The sequence below is a fragment of the Temnothorax longispinosus genome, chromosome 12, assembly GCF_030848805.1.
Source record: "Temnothorax longispinosus isolate EJ_2023e chromosome 12, Tlon_JGU_v1, whole genome shotgun sequence".
Taxonomy (NCBI): domain Eukaryota; kingdom Metazoa; phylum Arthropoda; class Insecta; order Hymenoptera; family Formicidae; genus Temnothorax; species Temnothorax longispinosus.
In genome coordinates, this window is record NC_092369.1 from 11,541,732 (window position 1) to 11,558,477 (window position 16,746).

Sequence of the window (16,746 nt, forward strand, 5' to 3'; positions counted from 1 at the left end):
CCATCCACGGGGAACATCGGGGTTACCGACCCGGTTGAGGCTCGTAACCCTTCCTCGTCGTTGTGGCACGCTTATCCACGCATCGAGGCCGATGAACCCTTTTTTTCTGCGATCGGTTACGACCCCGTAAATCGATCGGCCGACACGTGGAATAATCGGAACCGCGATACGGAAATGCGATGAGAGACCCTCTCCTTGATTTCGTCCGCGACTTCATTGCGAGTTCGGTGTGAAATTATATAGTTCTATTATTACACCGTCAGTCGCCGAGGTTATTGAGTTCAAGAATCAACGTTCAACGAAAGAGATTCGTATCCTGTCGGTAGATTTAGGGGAACTCGAAGGTTAAGGTTGGAATTGAGAGATCGCCAGGTACCGCTTTCGCTTTTATACTTCCGCAGACAAAAAACTCATCGAGCAGAATACTTCGCCGACAACTTTTCTTCTTCGCCGTTGCCGCCGCGTGACGAGCTCTAATTTCGGGCCGGCCCGTAATTTTTCTCGCGGGCTCAGCCGAGCATAATTTATTCCCGATGCCTGATGAGACCTATTGTCGCCGAGACGATGTTGGCGCTTGCTCGCTCGCTCTCGGTGGCGAAGGGGGTTGAAAACGAGTCGAGTCGAGCGGGGAGGGCCCGCGGAAACGAGGGGTTGAAGTGGTCGCCGCGCTCCTAGTCAAGGAGAGAGGAAAAAAGGAGGACGAATTATATAAGACACCGGAAGAGGAGCACAACACGCGGCGCCTGGTTCCTCCATCCGCATCCGTCCGAGAATGGTTAACGATCGTTTCTGGATGCAGGACAAGATCATCGTTCCTTTCCCCTAACGACAATCTCTCGTCGCTTAACAGGCATTTCGTCGAGACCTTTTTTTCCTTGTTTTTTTCTCTTTCTTTCTCTCTTTCTCGTCGTGGAGCGACGAACCTCGAGTCATTAGGTAGACCAGGGTAAAAAGGGGTAAAAATTAATGTCTCAGAACGAACGCTCGGCCTGTCGAGTGGCCGGAGCTAAGTCCTGATGGCCCTCGTGTCTTTACGATTTTTCATCGCGAGCCATTTGTTCGTAAGACCCTGTAGAAGGCTATACTCTCTCTCTCTCCACCCCAAGTTACCAGTTGAACGACCTTTGATTCCTCGATGAGATTGACGTACAACTGAATTAATAACGAGCTACCATTCCGAACGGCTCTAATTATAGATAAAATTCGATTCGAAAGTGAAAAATTTGCCGAGATATAAGATCATCTTGTTTTCAGAACGCAAAACCTCGAATAGAACGGGAACGATAGAGTTGCGACGCGTTGTGAAATGAATGTTTGCGAGAAAGCGAGCTCAGTTGGGGCTTAAGCCCGCACATCGTCGAAATCGTCCACGCGCCTTCAAGCCTGTCGCACACGGCGAGTATGTTTCACGTGGGTATAGAGCGTGTGTAACGCGGACACGTATCGTACAGCGCACACAACGCCGAGCCCCGAAGTTTCCGACGTAAGACGGCGGAGATCCGCCGCGTTCTCGTATGCCGTATGGCGCGTTATACCTCCCACACATGCCGTGTAGAAAGTTTACTAGATGGAAATCTATATCTTATTTTATGGCCGGCCGTGCTCAATATTCTTGACCCGCCGGCCTCGAGAGCGGCCGATATAAATGGTCCGCGTAAATCTTTCCAGTCCGAGGCTTGGCATTGCCGAGCCGAGTAGCGGCGCCGATAAAGAGATGCATCTCTTCTTCGCGGAGATGGAAAATATTATCGACGCTGGTATTATAGTGAAACTTCGATGCGCCTTAACGGCTTTGGATTAATTATATTCCCAAGACAAGGAAGATACGTATAACAATAATGATATTTCGTATATTTCATTGTTTAGATGAAATAGTTAATAGTATATCGTTGAAATTCAACAGATCTAACAGTCTTGTTTTATTCAACTCCTTTCGATATTGTGATAAATAAATCAGTCCTCCGTAAAGACTAAATCTAAGTCGCATAAAGATCTCAGACGAAGTGATTAATATTACTAAGTTATTAATAATGTCTCAGTAAGATACATCGTTAGTGCAATTATGCACAGATTCATGTTTTGCAGTCGTAATGTTTCCGCGATAATCGTGGTGCTGCATCAGCGGTATCTATTTGTTCCACTTAAAGATGCATTTTTATTCCGGACTGTCAGCGCGGACGGTTCTCATTTTGTACGGCTTTCATTTCTCTTTATTGGATTATTGGACGGCCGATGCGATAGCACGCGGGACGCGTCATCGGTAATCGGAGTAATTGCAGATGCAAAATAAATATACGTCGTCGCGCTGGCGGTGTGAATTACCTATCTCGTGTATGCGCGCGCGCTACTAATAACTATCGATAACGCGGATGAAAAGGAAAAAGAAAAAAAAGGATGAAAAGAGAGAAGCGTTAGCGCTCCGCCAGCATCGTGGCATTTGTCGGCTCGAAGTTATTGCATTCGAGGCTGAGGAGCATTAAGTATCCTTAACCCACTGACCGGTTCTCCGCGGCGCGTTAAAACGTGATAGCGCTCACGGCGCGCCGCGTGCGCTCGAGGATCGTATCTGATTTTGCGCAAAAAGTCCGGCTTTCGTGCCAGATTAGAAAGTTAATCTACATTTCGTTAGGTGTAACACCGTTCACCGCGGCGCGGCGTGTAAGAGTAATTACACACGGCGCATATATCGCGAGACAAATACGACGGGAGGGCTGGGCTTGCAGCCGCCGAGTCCCCGTTTACGATACATGTTCGAAATTCGGCTCTCTGCTCAATCCCCTCGCGGCGCGGCGCAGCCATATGGCGACGCGACTTTTACGCTCCGAATAAAAATATCGCAGATATTGTTATTCACGGCGCTTATTGGTAACAAATAACATCCATTAGCGAGCACTTGGAGAGAAATTCAATTACGATAAATAAATAACCGCGAAATATTATTTCGGTGCATTCGACATCTATTTATATATACATTTTTCGAAAAGCGCTCTGCGTTAATGAAAATGACGAGATTTCGAAAACGAAGTTTCCTGTAGAATAATTAATCTGCGCCGGAAGAGGCCAACGCGGATATTTTATTTGTATTTCAAATATTCCTTTTGTTTCCACGACGTACTTATGTTTCGCCGTGGAGAGGGATTTTCGTCTCGCTAGGAGAATCTTGAAGGAGCGTCTCCGCTCGCGAAAGGGTTGCGAAAGTAAGTCAGTAAAGCAAGGGTGAACTTTCGGCCGAATTCAAAGATTAAAACGGCGGTGTCTCTTTAAGCGTCTTGCGAGAATCGCGTTTCTGCATCGTCTCGATTCACCGACAGTCTCGGGCGTCATTTTTAATTGCTACTTCCGAAAGTGCGAACGTTTATTCACAAAATGTGATCGTTAACGGGAAGAGAAACGGCGGCGTCGCGCTAAATAAACGATGAATTCACGAGAGCATGAAAACTAACGCGACCTTGCTTTTTATACTTGAACGAATACTTATTACTCCTAGCTGCATCTCGGACTATTCTATATCAGCTGCGAGCGATAAGATAGCCGCGGAAAAAATCACTCTCATGGCAACAATCTCCGGACGCGCTGCGGATTTGCGTGTTGCGGAAAAAGTGAACGCGCCTTGAAAAACGTCCGTGGAGAATATGTACAGCGATGAAATATAATAACTTCGTCTGCTCCGAGCTTCGCCGCGTATTTAAAAGCGTATCTCCCGCGTACGTATATATTTTACGATTTTGCTTCTTTAACTTTAATTAAATTATGAAACTGACACGTTTTGATACGGTAGTGCTAAAATACCAAGTATCCGATATTAAGGCACAATCCGATTATTAAATCAGCTCGTGCATTAAACGCGGGCTATTCCCGAGGAGCGTTAAATTCCGTCTAAAAGTATCTCGAGCTTCCTTTCTTCATAACTGAACTCTGCCGAGAACTCTCGAGAGTCACGTGATTTGTCCGGCTAGGCGAGCTCTCGCGGTTTCCCTTCCCATTAAATTTTAATTAACTGCGAGTGGGAAAAAACGAAGTAAGTGCACTATACCCCACAATATGCATACTATAGCCCACGTTTTGCCATCCCGCGTAATTAGTTTCATCGACCACTAAGGCCGTACAAGGTGTTGGACAAAAAGATAGGAGACTCGCCGAGTCTCCGTGAAAAAGGACTTAACCGTTGTTCCTCGTTTGAGAAGCAATTCGAGAACGTGGTACTTGTATATTCCGCAATCATTCCTTCGTATAATTAAAAGTGCTAAGAAAAAAAAACAAAAAAAAAAAAAAACAGCGAACCGATATAGCGTCGTAGTTTCGACTTTGCGAAGGCCAAACTCGACTCCGTTCAGAAAATTCGCAATTTCGCAAAATAAATTACCGTCGCGTTCGCATTTTTTAATTCTGTTTTTCGCAGAATTTTCTATCGTTACGATGCTGCGCAAAAATGTCAATTTACTGGCTATTAGTTCGCCATTCGGATCTGTCAACAGAACGTCGTGCAAACATTGCACCGAGATTCCTTATCTTGTATCACAAACAGCGCCGTGCGGTGACAATCGGCGCGCGGGCGGGCTCGCAATGAGTCGGAAAAATTGCCAAGGCGATTCGCGATCGTGTTCCCGTCGTCGTTTCGTCGCGGTCTAATCGATAACGGAAGCGATCCCGCAACAGCAGGGCTCGACAGGCGTATAAAAAAAGATTGACGGTCAGTCTATTCATTTGTCGAATCATTTCGTTCGATACGATCCAAGGTCGAGACAGGGAAAAAAAGCGTAGGCGTACGTATCATCCTCCCTCCATCCCCACGAGATAGAGACTCTATTCAAATTAACCCTCATGGAAAAAATGCGGAACCGCCGCGGAAGGGTTGGTAGAAAATTAGAATAGGCCGATGCGCGCGTCGATAGGCTATGCATATGCGCCGTGACTGTACGTTCATTTCTTCGACCACGGACCATACGGCGTTCCTCCCGGCTTAATCACTTTTCTTTTCTTCCCCCCCCCCCCCGAAGTCATATCTTTTCTCACCGAAGTTTAACCGATATTCTAACTCTAACGGATACGCACGGAACACATTCGATTGTAGCAAACGAGAAACGCGAAGCGGAACGATTTTTTTGGTTGTGGAATAAAAAACTACGAGGACTCTCTCTTTAAGCATCACGTATATAATTATTCAAATAATATTTTTCAGATAATATTTCCAAATGTAATAATTTTGTAAATAACATATATTAGTTGTATCTCAGCGTGACGAAATTTTGTACGAAGCCAGTTATGCAAGGAGAAAGATCGCGAAGTTACGAACTTCAGTGTCTATCGATAATCGTGTCTTTTTAAGTCGCTATGGCGAAGCCGAAGTTGAGTGTGTTAATTACTAAATACGGACCGGTTACATCGCTCGCAAAATTGCATGAATGCATGAATTCTGGCGTACGAGTAATTTACGAATAAGTACGCTGCGCTGAACGCGGGCTGATATTAGAACTAACGCTCGTTCTGTTAAAACATTCATAGCGAGGCTATAGGTCGGCTAGCTGATTAGCCTGCGATATTAATCAACGAAAATTAATCAACTTCCGGGTTTAGAATATTCTCGAAATGCGAAGATTTCGTCGATAATTTCACCGCGAGTCGGCGGAATGTGGCCGCTGAAAAAAGAATATATTTAGGCGAAAGCTCGTTGGGCGAAAGCTTTCGCGACTTTTCGTCTCCTCCGTCGTCATCTCGCTCGTAATTTTTATTTCTCGTGCTCAAAGCGTCGCCGTGCTGTTGTTTAATCTTTCATTCCGCGCCATTTGTGATAAAGGGACCACCGGCGCGGCGTCGCTCTTTTCCGCGGCGCTCTCGACCCCCAGAACCCCCTTGCGCCGCTTTCTCCTCGCTTTGATTTTTCTCGAGACGTCCGCCGAGAGGCATTCCGCCGCATGAATTCTTAACCGGCGAAATTAGCGAATTAAAAGTGCGAGAGGGACGGAAAAACGCGCGGACCCGGAACAGACTGCTGCCGGGAGGCCGAGGAAGCGAGGTGGCGGACGAAAGGAGGACTTGGGGTCTGGAATCCGGGAACGTTCGTCCTTTTCCTCGTTTTACCGCGGCACCTCGTAAATACGGATATGCAGGCTCGTTTCCAAACTGTTCCGCGTCCCAGAAGCCGGGGACACGGTGAGAAACGGAGGTCGAGGCAGAAAGCCTTAATTTTTATTCATGCGCCGACGAAACGGCAATTTTTCGCAGTATTAAGTAGGCTTTAAAATTGTCCGGTCAATTTCTTCGGTAGGACGTGCTCCTTTTTTCAAGCATCGCTATCACCGTCGGCGTCGCGGCGACGCCCTCACGGCGAGCTAGTCCCCTTTTTAATGCGCTTGGCGGTCCTTCCGATGGACGCAAAATCGCGTGCTCCATTCCGCGGAAATCCTTTACAAATTACGTCCAATGAGAATACGTAGTTGCGTAGTCGCTCGGGGGGAGAATGCCGATGTGTTATCGGTAACGTGGCCATTACGCATCGGCGTCTTTCATAGCGTCGATTACGCTCATAGACGGATCATTAGGTCATAGATGTTACCAAATGGACGCCCAGATTACGGGCTTTCGCAGCGTTTAACAATCGCATACCCGTAGTCCTTTGAGATTGTTCCGCGCCATTCTATCTGCGCCGCTTTTCGAGCGGCGATTTTCGCAGCCAACACACGCGCCTAGTTAGCGGCTCCGGGAAAACCGATTAGTCCCTGGCGCGTAGGGCGGTCGATCATTAGATTTTGGCCGGGAAATTGAGTTTTGCCCGCTGCCGAAGGGATAATCTTTGGTAGCCTCTGGCCTGCTATGTGCATGGACTCTATCTGTTCCTCTCTCTCTCCCTCTCTCCGTTTCTCTTTCTCTCTCCGGGTGCATCCCGATCGTCGCATACGCTCACGGACGCACGTGTGAATATACATCCATGCGTATGTGTTGGGTGTGTACGTTGCGTGCACGTGTGAATATACATATGACCGCGTTCATGCGCTCGCGCGGTCGTGTGCGCTTGCGACGGTGGCGGCACGTAACTTCGGTTCCATTATTGAGCGATCGGGCGATCGAAAAATTCCCGCGCTTTTTCGCACGCGGCGGCCTCGGTGGGGCGGTTCGGACTCTCATTGGCCCGGCCGTTTGGTCATCCTTGCGCGCCGCTGGTACGAGAGGGGGTGAACGGACTCGCTCACCCTCGTTCTCGTTCTCGTTCTCTCTCTCTCTCTCTCCCTCTCCGTTGCACTCCGCACCCTCACCAGGTATTTGTCTAGGCTACAGATATTGACCAGCTATCGATATCGTGGACACTCGTCGATATTATATTCTCCGTGCCGCCTGCCCTCCCACCGTCCGTTCTTTCGTTTCGCTCTCCCACCCTATGGATTTTACCGGCCGTGCGTTCTCGTGTAAATTTCGGTTAATGAATTATATGTATAATATATAGACACGCGTGCATATATGCGCGCGAACGATGTAACTCGTGTGCATATTTGCGGAGCGATGGAACGACGGGTGGGGGAGGAAGGGGGCACGTCGGCACGCCGGCGAATTCCCGCCGATTTTTGAATGCGAACGACCAATCGCCGCGTGCCCCGCCGCGCCAGAATTTCATCGAAATGAGAAATCAATACGCGGTGCAAACGCTGTAACGGGATTGTTCTGTTGCAAAAATGCGCGCTTCCGAGTATGTCGCTTCGCATTCGCATTACTTCGATATTAATTAGTACGTACCAACGTATTATTGTTTTCCCGATTTATATAAACAAAATTAACAGAAAATTAAATAAATATAATTTTGGAATTGTGATTTTTATTCAATGCAAAGTGCGATCTAATGAATGTATTCGACGTTATATATACTTTCAATGTTCGTATGTTTCTATGTTTGATCTTTTACATTTATTCCGAAATGTCTTACTGATGAAAAATTATTGGGATAACGATAAATATAAAGAATAATAAAATTGCGACTAATTAAGATCGACAAATTATCAGGCAAGAAATAACATTTATGATTTACAGGGAGTCAACAAGCTTGTTGAGTTTGCATGTTGTATGGATATAAATTTCGCACCGCCCAATCATTTCTCCTTAAGACGTTCGAAAATAGAAATATTTCGATTCGCGGCTAAACTTGGCTCCGAGCGCTCGCAGGTCGTCACGAGATACCGTTACAAGGTTTGCACCCTCTCCCTCGGTGCAACCGAGGTCGGGGGCTGCACATACGGGTGCATTTAAAACATTTTATCGGTAGAAGTGTAGAAATCCAAAGCGACCCTTTACGTACGCGCGTGCATACACGCCCAACTCGAGCACCATGAACCCTGCGAAGGAGGACGATGATATGAAGGGATATGTGGGGATATGTGGGGAAGGGCGGTTATTAATGTAAGGGGTGGCTGAGCAGTAGTTATTTGGACGTGGGTGGCCCTCTCGCAATAGGGCGAGAGAAAGAGATCGGGAGAGGGAGAGAGCGAGGGAGAGAGGAGAGAGGGAGAAAGAGCGAGAGAGAGAGAGAGAGATGTAGAACAAGAAGACGGGAGATGGGCCGGCTAAAATCAATGCAAGTCTTTCTTTCGCCGTTATTTACGATTAAGAAACGACAAGCTCGGTCGGAGCGGCGCGGTGTGAAATAAAAAATAAAAAGATAAGCGCTAAGTGGAAAACCAGGTTACGCTGGATATTCTCGTCAAATCTACGATGTCTGCTTTTATAAATCCGATCGAGGGAGACTCGGCTCGAGTCGTATCGCGTCGCGAGTATATACTACGGATTTACATTGCACAAAACGATTCTCTTCATGATTCGTCGAAGGATGATTTGAGAAAACGACTCGACGATTCGTTACATCGGCAAAGAAACGTCGGGGATCCGTTTACTTTGTCAACAAACCTTCCCTTGGATCGATTGTTACTCAGGGTTTCGTACCTCTCTCTCTCTCTCTCTCTCTCTCTCTCTTTCACTCCGCATTCGGACGATTCGATTAAATAGCTCGAATACCCGACGCGGGCCATCTTTCTCTTGTTCTTTGTTTTTTTTCTCGCTGCTTCGCCAAAGCAAATCTTCGTTAAGGTCAACGAGATTTTTCCAAGGGGCTAGTAGTCGTACGCGGCGCGCGCTGACCGTTCGCTTGCGAGGCTAATACCTTCCGAGTGACTACGCTCATCCCTTAATGAAATTCTTTCTGCCCGGACGCGACCCATTGGCTTGCCTTTGCAGCCAGATCGGGTTTTCTCATTATTGCAAATCCTTCGTGCCTGGTCCGGCCTGATCGATGTTATTTTAGTCGCAAGCTGCCTCCTACGCGGCTGCGGATGCATCGTTATCCAAATATTGGAAGTCTCGCGGGGCGCGAAAGAGCAGTGCGCGGGATGATAGGATGCATTCGTTCATTCGTTTGTTCGTTCGTTCGTTCGACCGTGTCTCTATGAGCGTAGGAATATTTTACTTGCACGCATGTTGCATGCACAAAGCAATTTCGCACTGGCGCGCATTGAAGTTAGTCACAATCGGGACGCATGATTGCCCGTACAGACAATAACTGCATATTAATTTATTGATTATTGGCTATAGCCCGGGCGATATAGTATTCATAGAATTTACTATAACAGCAATATATATTCGTGCACTAATTTATTGACCAATAACTCGGCGCGAGTTCTATAACGACGAGCCCTGGGCAGCAGCGGGGTGTGGTGCGGTATCAGAGCTTAACGCGTATTATTCTGCATTAATTTACGGGCGGTGCCGATTACGCGGCGGTCGACTTTAATCGGGCGTAATCGAAGAAAAAGCTTATACGCCTACCCGATATCGTTAACAACACAAGCAGTTAACAATACAAGAGAACCACTCACCCGTATGCAGTCGTGTATGCTGCTGCACGTGGCTGAGCTGCTTGAACCTGCGGTCGCAGTAGCTGCACTTGTATGGCTTCTCGCCGGTGTGGACCCTGATGTGCTGCACGAGCTGGTGATTGCTGGAGAACGATTTGAGGCACTGCTGGCACTGGTGCGGCTTGACTTCGTTGCTGGCGATCATGCCGCCCGGTCCGACGCCGACGCCGACACCGACACCCAAACCGGCCAGACCGCCGACGCCGCCGCCGGGCCTCGTCAGTGCACCCGCGTTCAGCTCCCTCGCGTGCATCTGCATCGCGCTCTTGTGCATGAAGATCTGCGAGAAGAACTGCCGGGGTTAGTTGGTACGCTGTACTTTTCGCCGAGCAACGGAGGATGGCAGATCGACCCTGACCGCCGTACATTTTCGTAGTCGATCGCCATCGCTTTCGCATTGCCGAAACTGAAGGGGTTACCTCACCTCCTCGGATTTGCAAAAGTTTTACAAAAGTTTTGAATGCGATAAATCGTTCAGCTACGAAAAATATTTGATATTGAGAAGTAAACGAGGCGAGGAAAACCACAAGATAAATGTAAGAAATGTTGTATCATGGAACAGATTTTTACTAATATAGAGAAGTTATTTAGATAAGAATAAGTTCAATTAAATCATATTTCAAAATAAATAAATAGAAAAGGGAGAGCTTTGTTAACAATAAAAAGTATGTTGTTCCAAGATACTATATATTCTTCCACAGTTTCGGCAGATTTTAAAACACGTGCGGTTTGATCGATCCTCGTATCTCTCTTGTTTGCGTCAATTCTTACGGAAGTGTACTAAAGTTAAATTATAGCACTGTTATAAGTCAAGCGCGAAATTGTGTATTGCGGCGTTATATCATCTAATCCGCGTCGTAGTGGTGGTTGAACTTGGCGATTAGAAGTTACCAAGGTCGCGGTACTGCAAGGCCGAGAGCCAACGTTTATAATCGCGGAACGAAGGTGCGGTGTAACTTGACCTACTGACCGATACTACAAGCTCCGATTCTGAAACCAGCGTGAGAACTTGGAACCCCGACGAAATTTGTAACCTAGCTCGTTCTCGGCCTGATTTAGAATATCGTTGTGGCGCGCGTGTGTTTAACGCAAACGCGACACTATCAAGGCATGTAATTTTACGATCCCTGCAAATACATTTAGTACGTCTGTAGTATGCATACATTCGATCTGTCACGTGTCTTTAAACATTCAGTATCTGTCAATTTTGCGGGCGATTACTCCGTCGTTCAAATGCTTACAGTTTATTATCGGCTTCGCTTCCATCGATCTCGGCACAACGACGAAAATCTCGAGAAAAGAATCGGTCGAAAAATCGCGTTCACGCATATGGAGAGTTGCACGGCGGTGCTTACGAGGGCGGTTCAATCACTACTCCGGTTTCTTCCTGAGCGCCGTGAGGAAGAACCGAAACTGATAGAGCGGCGGATCGGGCCGCGTAACCGGCAGAGGAACGTTCAATTTCGGGTTCTCCTCATTCGGGGAACAGGTGTTACGCCAGTACCGCGGGTGTGGGTGTAGGTGAACGAACGAAAGGGTTAACGTTAAGGCCGCGTACAGTCCGCGGCAAGAGTGGTCGGGCGAGGTAATAGAAGGGCCGAAAACTTGGCGGAATTAAAGCGGAGGGTAGCGGGGAGGTGAGGTGGGGTGAGGAGATGGACGGATGGACTCGCGAAGACGGCGGAGGATTTTATTAAAATATGTTAAAACTGTAATTAAAATCGAAAAATCTCGTGAGAAGTTTTAAGAATCTTAGGTCACCCCTTTCGCGACGAGAGGAGCGCCTGGCTCCGTGAGAGCGAGAGGGGAGGGGGCGGCCGGGCGGGAGACGAAGAGAGAATTGAAATTGTCACCGGGGGTTCTCAAGTTTCCGCGAGTTCAACCCTTTCCCCCGTTCACCGTTCGACGTGACTGCGGATACTTGACGGGGTGACGACGATCTCGGTGCTCGCTGGGCATCCCTGGACTCTTTAATCCCCGTGGGAGAGGGAGAGGCTGCCCGACGCGATTTTATTCCGCGCCTTTTTCCTCGCCTTTTTCTACCTCCGCCCGGACACGGTCCGCCGGCTGTTGTTCGTCACCGATTTGAATGAAATTGCTCCTGTTTTGTGGTACTCAAGGGGGGAAATGTTACGAACGCTGAGGCTCCGTTTAATCGATGTACAAACGGTACGCCCGACGAGCATTGGGACGCGTTTGCATCGATTTTGTAAAATACGAGAGATATTAAAAAATTACTGATGCCTGCAAAAATAATATATTAGACGTATGGCGGAGATATAATAGATACGTTAATATAATTGTTTTAATTCATATGAAAAAAGTAGAGCTAGAAAAAAAATACGTCTATTATATCGAGTATATTTTTGTATATTTGTATTGTGTAATCTCAATCTGCTTGTTCGATATTTTTAAGGTGTAATTGCTTGCCAACACGGGTTTTCCCTTTCGAATTCTTTGCCCCTCGTAAACGGACTTTCACGATGATTAACCGGGAGTCGGGAGTGACAGAAGGGTTCGTGAAAAAACGGTTTGATGCCGAGGTCGGTCCGCGACGCGAATTTTTAACGACTGTCTCGAGTGCCCCGTCGAGATTTTCTTTAAACTTTGGATGTAAGACGTTTCGTCGATCAAATGACTATCTTTGCATATTAATAATATAAATTATCGAATTTCCTTACACACTATCGCATTTAGGATGCATAGTGAAACGTAGGAATGAAATGAGGAATGAAATATACATATATTGAAAATTCGTACAATTCCGATCAATATTCTTTAATTTCACAAACGTGTTATTATAAATTAAATTATCATAAAAGCGTAGAAATGGCGGCTATTATTTTTTAACGGTTCTTGGAGATAACGAGTCATGAAATTTCGACAGCATCGACATACGAACAATGTCGGCTATTATTCTCCCTGGAAGTTTTTCGTCGGAGTTCGGTGAGAATGCCGCAGCTTTCTTAAATTTCAAAACTACGCGGTCATTAATCAAATTTTTATCTCCTGGCAGACGGAAAATTGCGTCCCGACGCCCGACTATACTGGCGGTTTGAATCTTTTTTTCTGATTTATCGCCGTCGCCAGCCGCGGTAAAAAAAAAAGAGAGAGAGAAAGAGAAGTCGCGGTCGCGCCGGGGCCCGCGAGGAGAAATGGAAAGAGGAAGAAGAAAACGGAAAGAAGAGAGTTGGCCTGCGGGCCGCCGGCTTAATGTCCTTAATAATGGAAAAATATATCAAATGACACCCACTGTATTTCCTTAGGAGCATCTTTCGTTCCGATTCTACTCATCCCGCCCGTCCTCCGCTCTTACCCCTTTGCAATATTCATATTTTTGTTTCTGTCTCCCCTGTCCGCCATTTTTTATTAATACTCAGATCGCTCATTAAACTCTATCCGCGTTCTTTCCTTGTAGTGCGGCAAAATCTAGGCAAAATCTCTCGCAAAGAGGGATCGCGACTATTTTCAGTCCACGTGATTTATTAACGCGTGATAAGGGACTGTTTTGCCTCTTATTTCGTATCTGTTTTATTTCGACGAGTCATCTTTGATACAGTTGCACCGAGGCGACTCACCGCGGGATTCTTGCATGAAAAATGCACGACCTCGTTTCCCTGCTATTCGAATCGCGACGGATGGTTCCGTAGCTCGCGTCGGCAGGTCTCCTTCTGATGCTGATGCTCGAAGGGATCGTTAGCATTTCAGGAGGAGCCGGCATGCAACCCTTCCTCCTTTCCTTTTTTTTCCCTCTTTCTCTCTCCCCTTTTACCGTGAGTTACGTCCGTGAGTAACGTCGGGCCACTCGAAGTGGGCTACTTTATACACTTGGAATACAAAGCGAAGGTCTCACCTGCTGACCATATGCCTTCTCTCCAGGCGCGCACACGCGTACACGCACACACGGTGCCCTCCGTCCACCCACGCACAGGTTGGCCGTGTAGCAGCGGCTCACATATGGTATATCGTTGCCCATGTACGCACGTATGTGTGTGCATTTGTGCGTGTTTTATGTATATAGTGTGCGCATACGCGAGTGCATACGTGTACGGAGACAACGTCCAATCTAACCTAGCATGACCTGACTCATTCGCGGACCTACCTACCCACCTATCTATCTAAACTACCGCGGCGGATAGTGTGTACTGTAATATAAAGGAAAAGGGGGAGAATCACCACCCTTTCTCTTCCCTCCGGGTCCCTATAATTGTCAGCTTTAATCCGCCTGAATCGTTGCACGTTGATCCTCCGCGAGGTATGTTGTCCGTTTCCGGTCGACACGGACAATCGTTCGCCGATCAGCTGCTTAAAAAGTACCTGGCGATTTGATTTCCGCGGAACCGATTTCTGCGGTCTGTCCTGTCTCGCTACCTCCCTACTTCTTGCATCTGTCTAATTTTAGAGTCGAATATAGAGATGCTCCAATCCTGACGTTCTCTCGTCTATCTATTATATCTCATTGAGACTAGTTTTTTTTACCTATGTGAATCGGTTAATTGCAGATGGATGGTCAAATATCATCGTCTATTATTCGATTAGTTTTATAATTTCTAAAAAAAATGCCGCTATTAGACTTAGTAAAAAGCATAAATAAGCTCTATTATTTTTTAGAAAAATAAAATAGAGAAAAAAGGATTCAGTTTTGATAAATGTATTGACTGTTTGAAAAAAATTTTTTTGATATTGTTACAAACACCAAGGCATCTCTCTTTTTATTTCCTCCTGCTATGGTAGGCAAAATCGGGCTTCCTGTTTCGTCGGCGGATAGGATCAAATAACACGACGCGGCACATCGAAATTAAGGATGCCGAAAGGTAGTCGTTATCCTGCGACTTGTGTGGGGTAGGCTGGTAAAGAAAAAAAAAAACAAGCCAACAGGCCGCGAGATCGCGCGATAGCGGGCTATCGATCGCATTAATGTGCGTCGGCGGATAGCCAGCCGAACCCAATGTCAAGAGTGCAGAATTGCTAGGCGAATATCGGGATCGAGCGAAAGTCTATCAATGATCGGCCGGCCTTGCGGTCTTGTCACGACGTCGTTGGTAACGCTATATTCGACTCGGTTCGTATGACTCGACGATATAATGGATACAGGGTCGCCATTTCCAGAAAGAGAAACTAATCGGGGACAACGGCGCGACGGGAAGAAAGCGATGTCTGTTTTCACGAAAAAATAATTTCAATTCGAAAGTTTTCCGACGCGAGCCGCGCCAACTTCTACGAGAGAGCGATCAAATATGCAACGGTCATTTTTAGCGCGGCATCTTGAAAGTATTAATTATTAACGAACGTTTTCGGCCACTCCTGTCATGTCGATATTTTGGGAAATATCTGAAGGCTCGTCGTGATTTTAACGTAACACGTGACACCTTAAAGACGAGAGATCTGAACGATCGAAGATTGTATAGCAATGGTTAGGTACGAAAGGGTCTACGTTTCGATCGCACGACGATTGTCCGATAAACACCCTCCATTTAACGGCGGGTAAAGACACTCTCGCAGATATAACCATAATTCGAATGACGTAGATAATTTAATAAGCAGTCATCGGACAGCGATCTCCACTTTGTGATTAATCGTCGGATTAAACAAGCGAGTGAAGTACATCTAGGGATAGTTACACGCTATGTCCGTAAACTACTTATCGTGTACCTATAGTCTTCCCCTGCAATTGACTATTAGTGAACGAAACACTGATTTGTTTTGAGAAGTGATCCATCTGCGATTTCTCTTTCATCCCAAAATCTTTTAATATTTTTGATTATTTTAATATTTTTAATATCTTTAATATTTTTAATATTTTTAATATTTTTAATATTTTTGTTAGCATCATATTATTATTATTCATAATTATTAATGCGAATGTGTAAGACATAATATAGAGATTTAATATATAGACATAATACAGAGATTTAAAGAGCACATTTTTTTAGTTGTTAAATATGCTTCAGACGTTTATCAGGCTTTATAATTAGATTCATTATCGTTCATTAGAATCGTGACTGTATAGCTATTTAGCACGCGTGACAAACGCACCCCCGGGGATAAGCTCTCTTCTGGAGCCACGTGGTCGCCGCTCTCCTGGCGTGAATTTTCGATCTTCGGCCTCAAACTAGCCGTGGAATATATCCATCAATAATTACCTGGGGCGGCAAGTGGTGATGAGGATGCTGATACGTCGACGGTACGTACGGCGGGTGGCTCGGCGGATGGTTGTGGGGGTGAGGTCGGGGATGGTTTTGATGCTGGGCTTGCGGCGGGAGCGGTTGGGGCGCGGGGGGCGGTGTCCAAGGCCCGTGGTTTGGCCCGTGGCTTTCATTGGTGCCATACATCTTCAGGGAAGAATCTCGAGCACGCAACCTGAAGAGTCCCACCCGCCCCGATCCACGTGCGACGACACAAAAGGCCCCGGCACTGCCGGCATGATCGTGAGCGCTCGCGCGCCCCTCGATCACTCAATACAGAATTTAAAGTCGCGTCCCGGGACTGTTGTCGCACGTAAGAATATCTCTTCGTTTGACACGAACGAAAGTATTGTAACACGTTTGCCGCTTGTAACACGTGACTTCGAAGTTCGCGTCCCGATTTAAAAAATATACATATACAGGACGAGTTCACACGCGGATCGCTATTGTTATAAAGTTCACAGAGGGTAGCTATCCACAGGGTGGTGTACGACTAGAATGGATCTCGATCGAGCCGACAACCGTATGGATCTACGGCATTTGGTCCTTGACTAGTTGAACACAGACTGTTGACCGTTACGCTCGTATAAAACTCGTCCGCCGCGAATGCAGACTGGCTCTTCGATCGCCATTGTTCCGATCAATCTCACCCGCCGATCTTTTTCCCAAAC

At 46.6% G+C, this 16,746-nt stretch overlaps 1 protein-coding gene across 6 annotated transcripts in view; it reads right to left on the reverse strand.

The window, feature by feature from the left end:
- Positions 1-16,746, reverse strand: part of Dati (zinc finger protein datilografo) — an 89,364-nt gene that overhangs the window by 45,942 nt on the left and 26,676 nt on the right. For all 6 annotated transcript variants that reach the window (XM_071795152.1, XM_071795151.1, XM_071795149.1 and 3 more), the window contains exon 3: positions 9,852-10,182. In XM_071795152.1, coding sequence (XP_071651253.1) covers positions 9,852-10,182 — 331 coding nt within the window. The remainder of the gene's footprint in view (positions 1-9,851; positions 10,183-16,746) is intronic.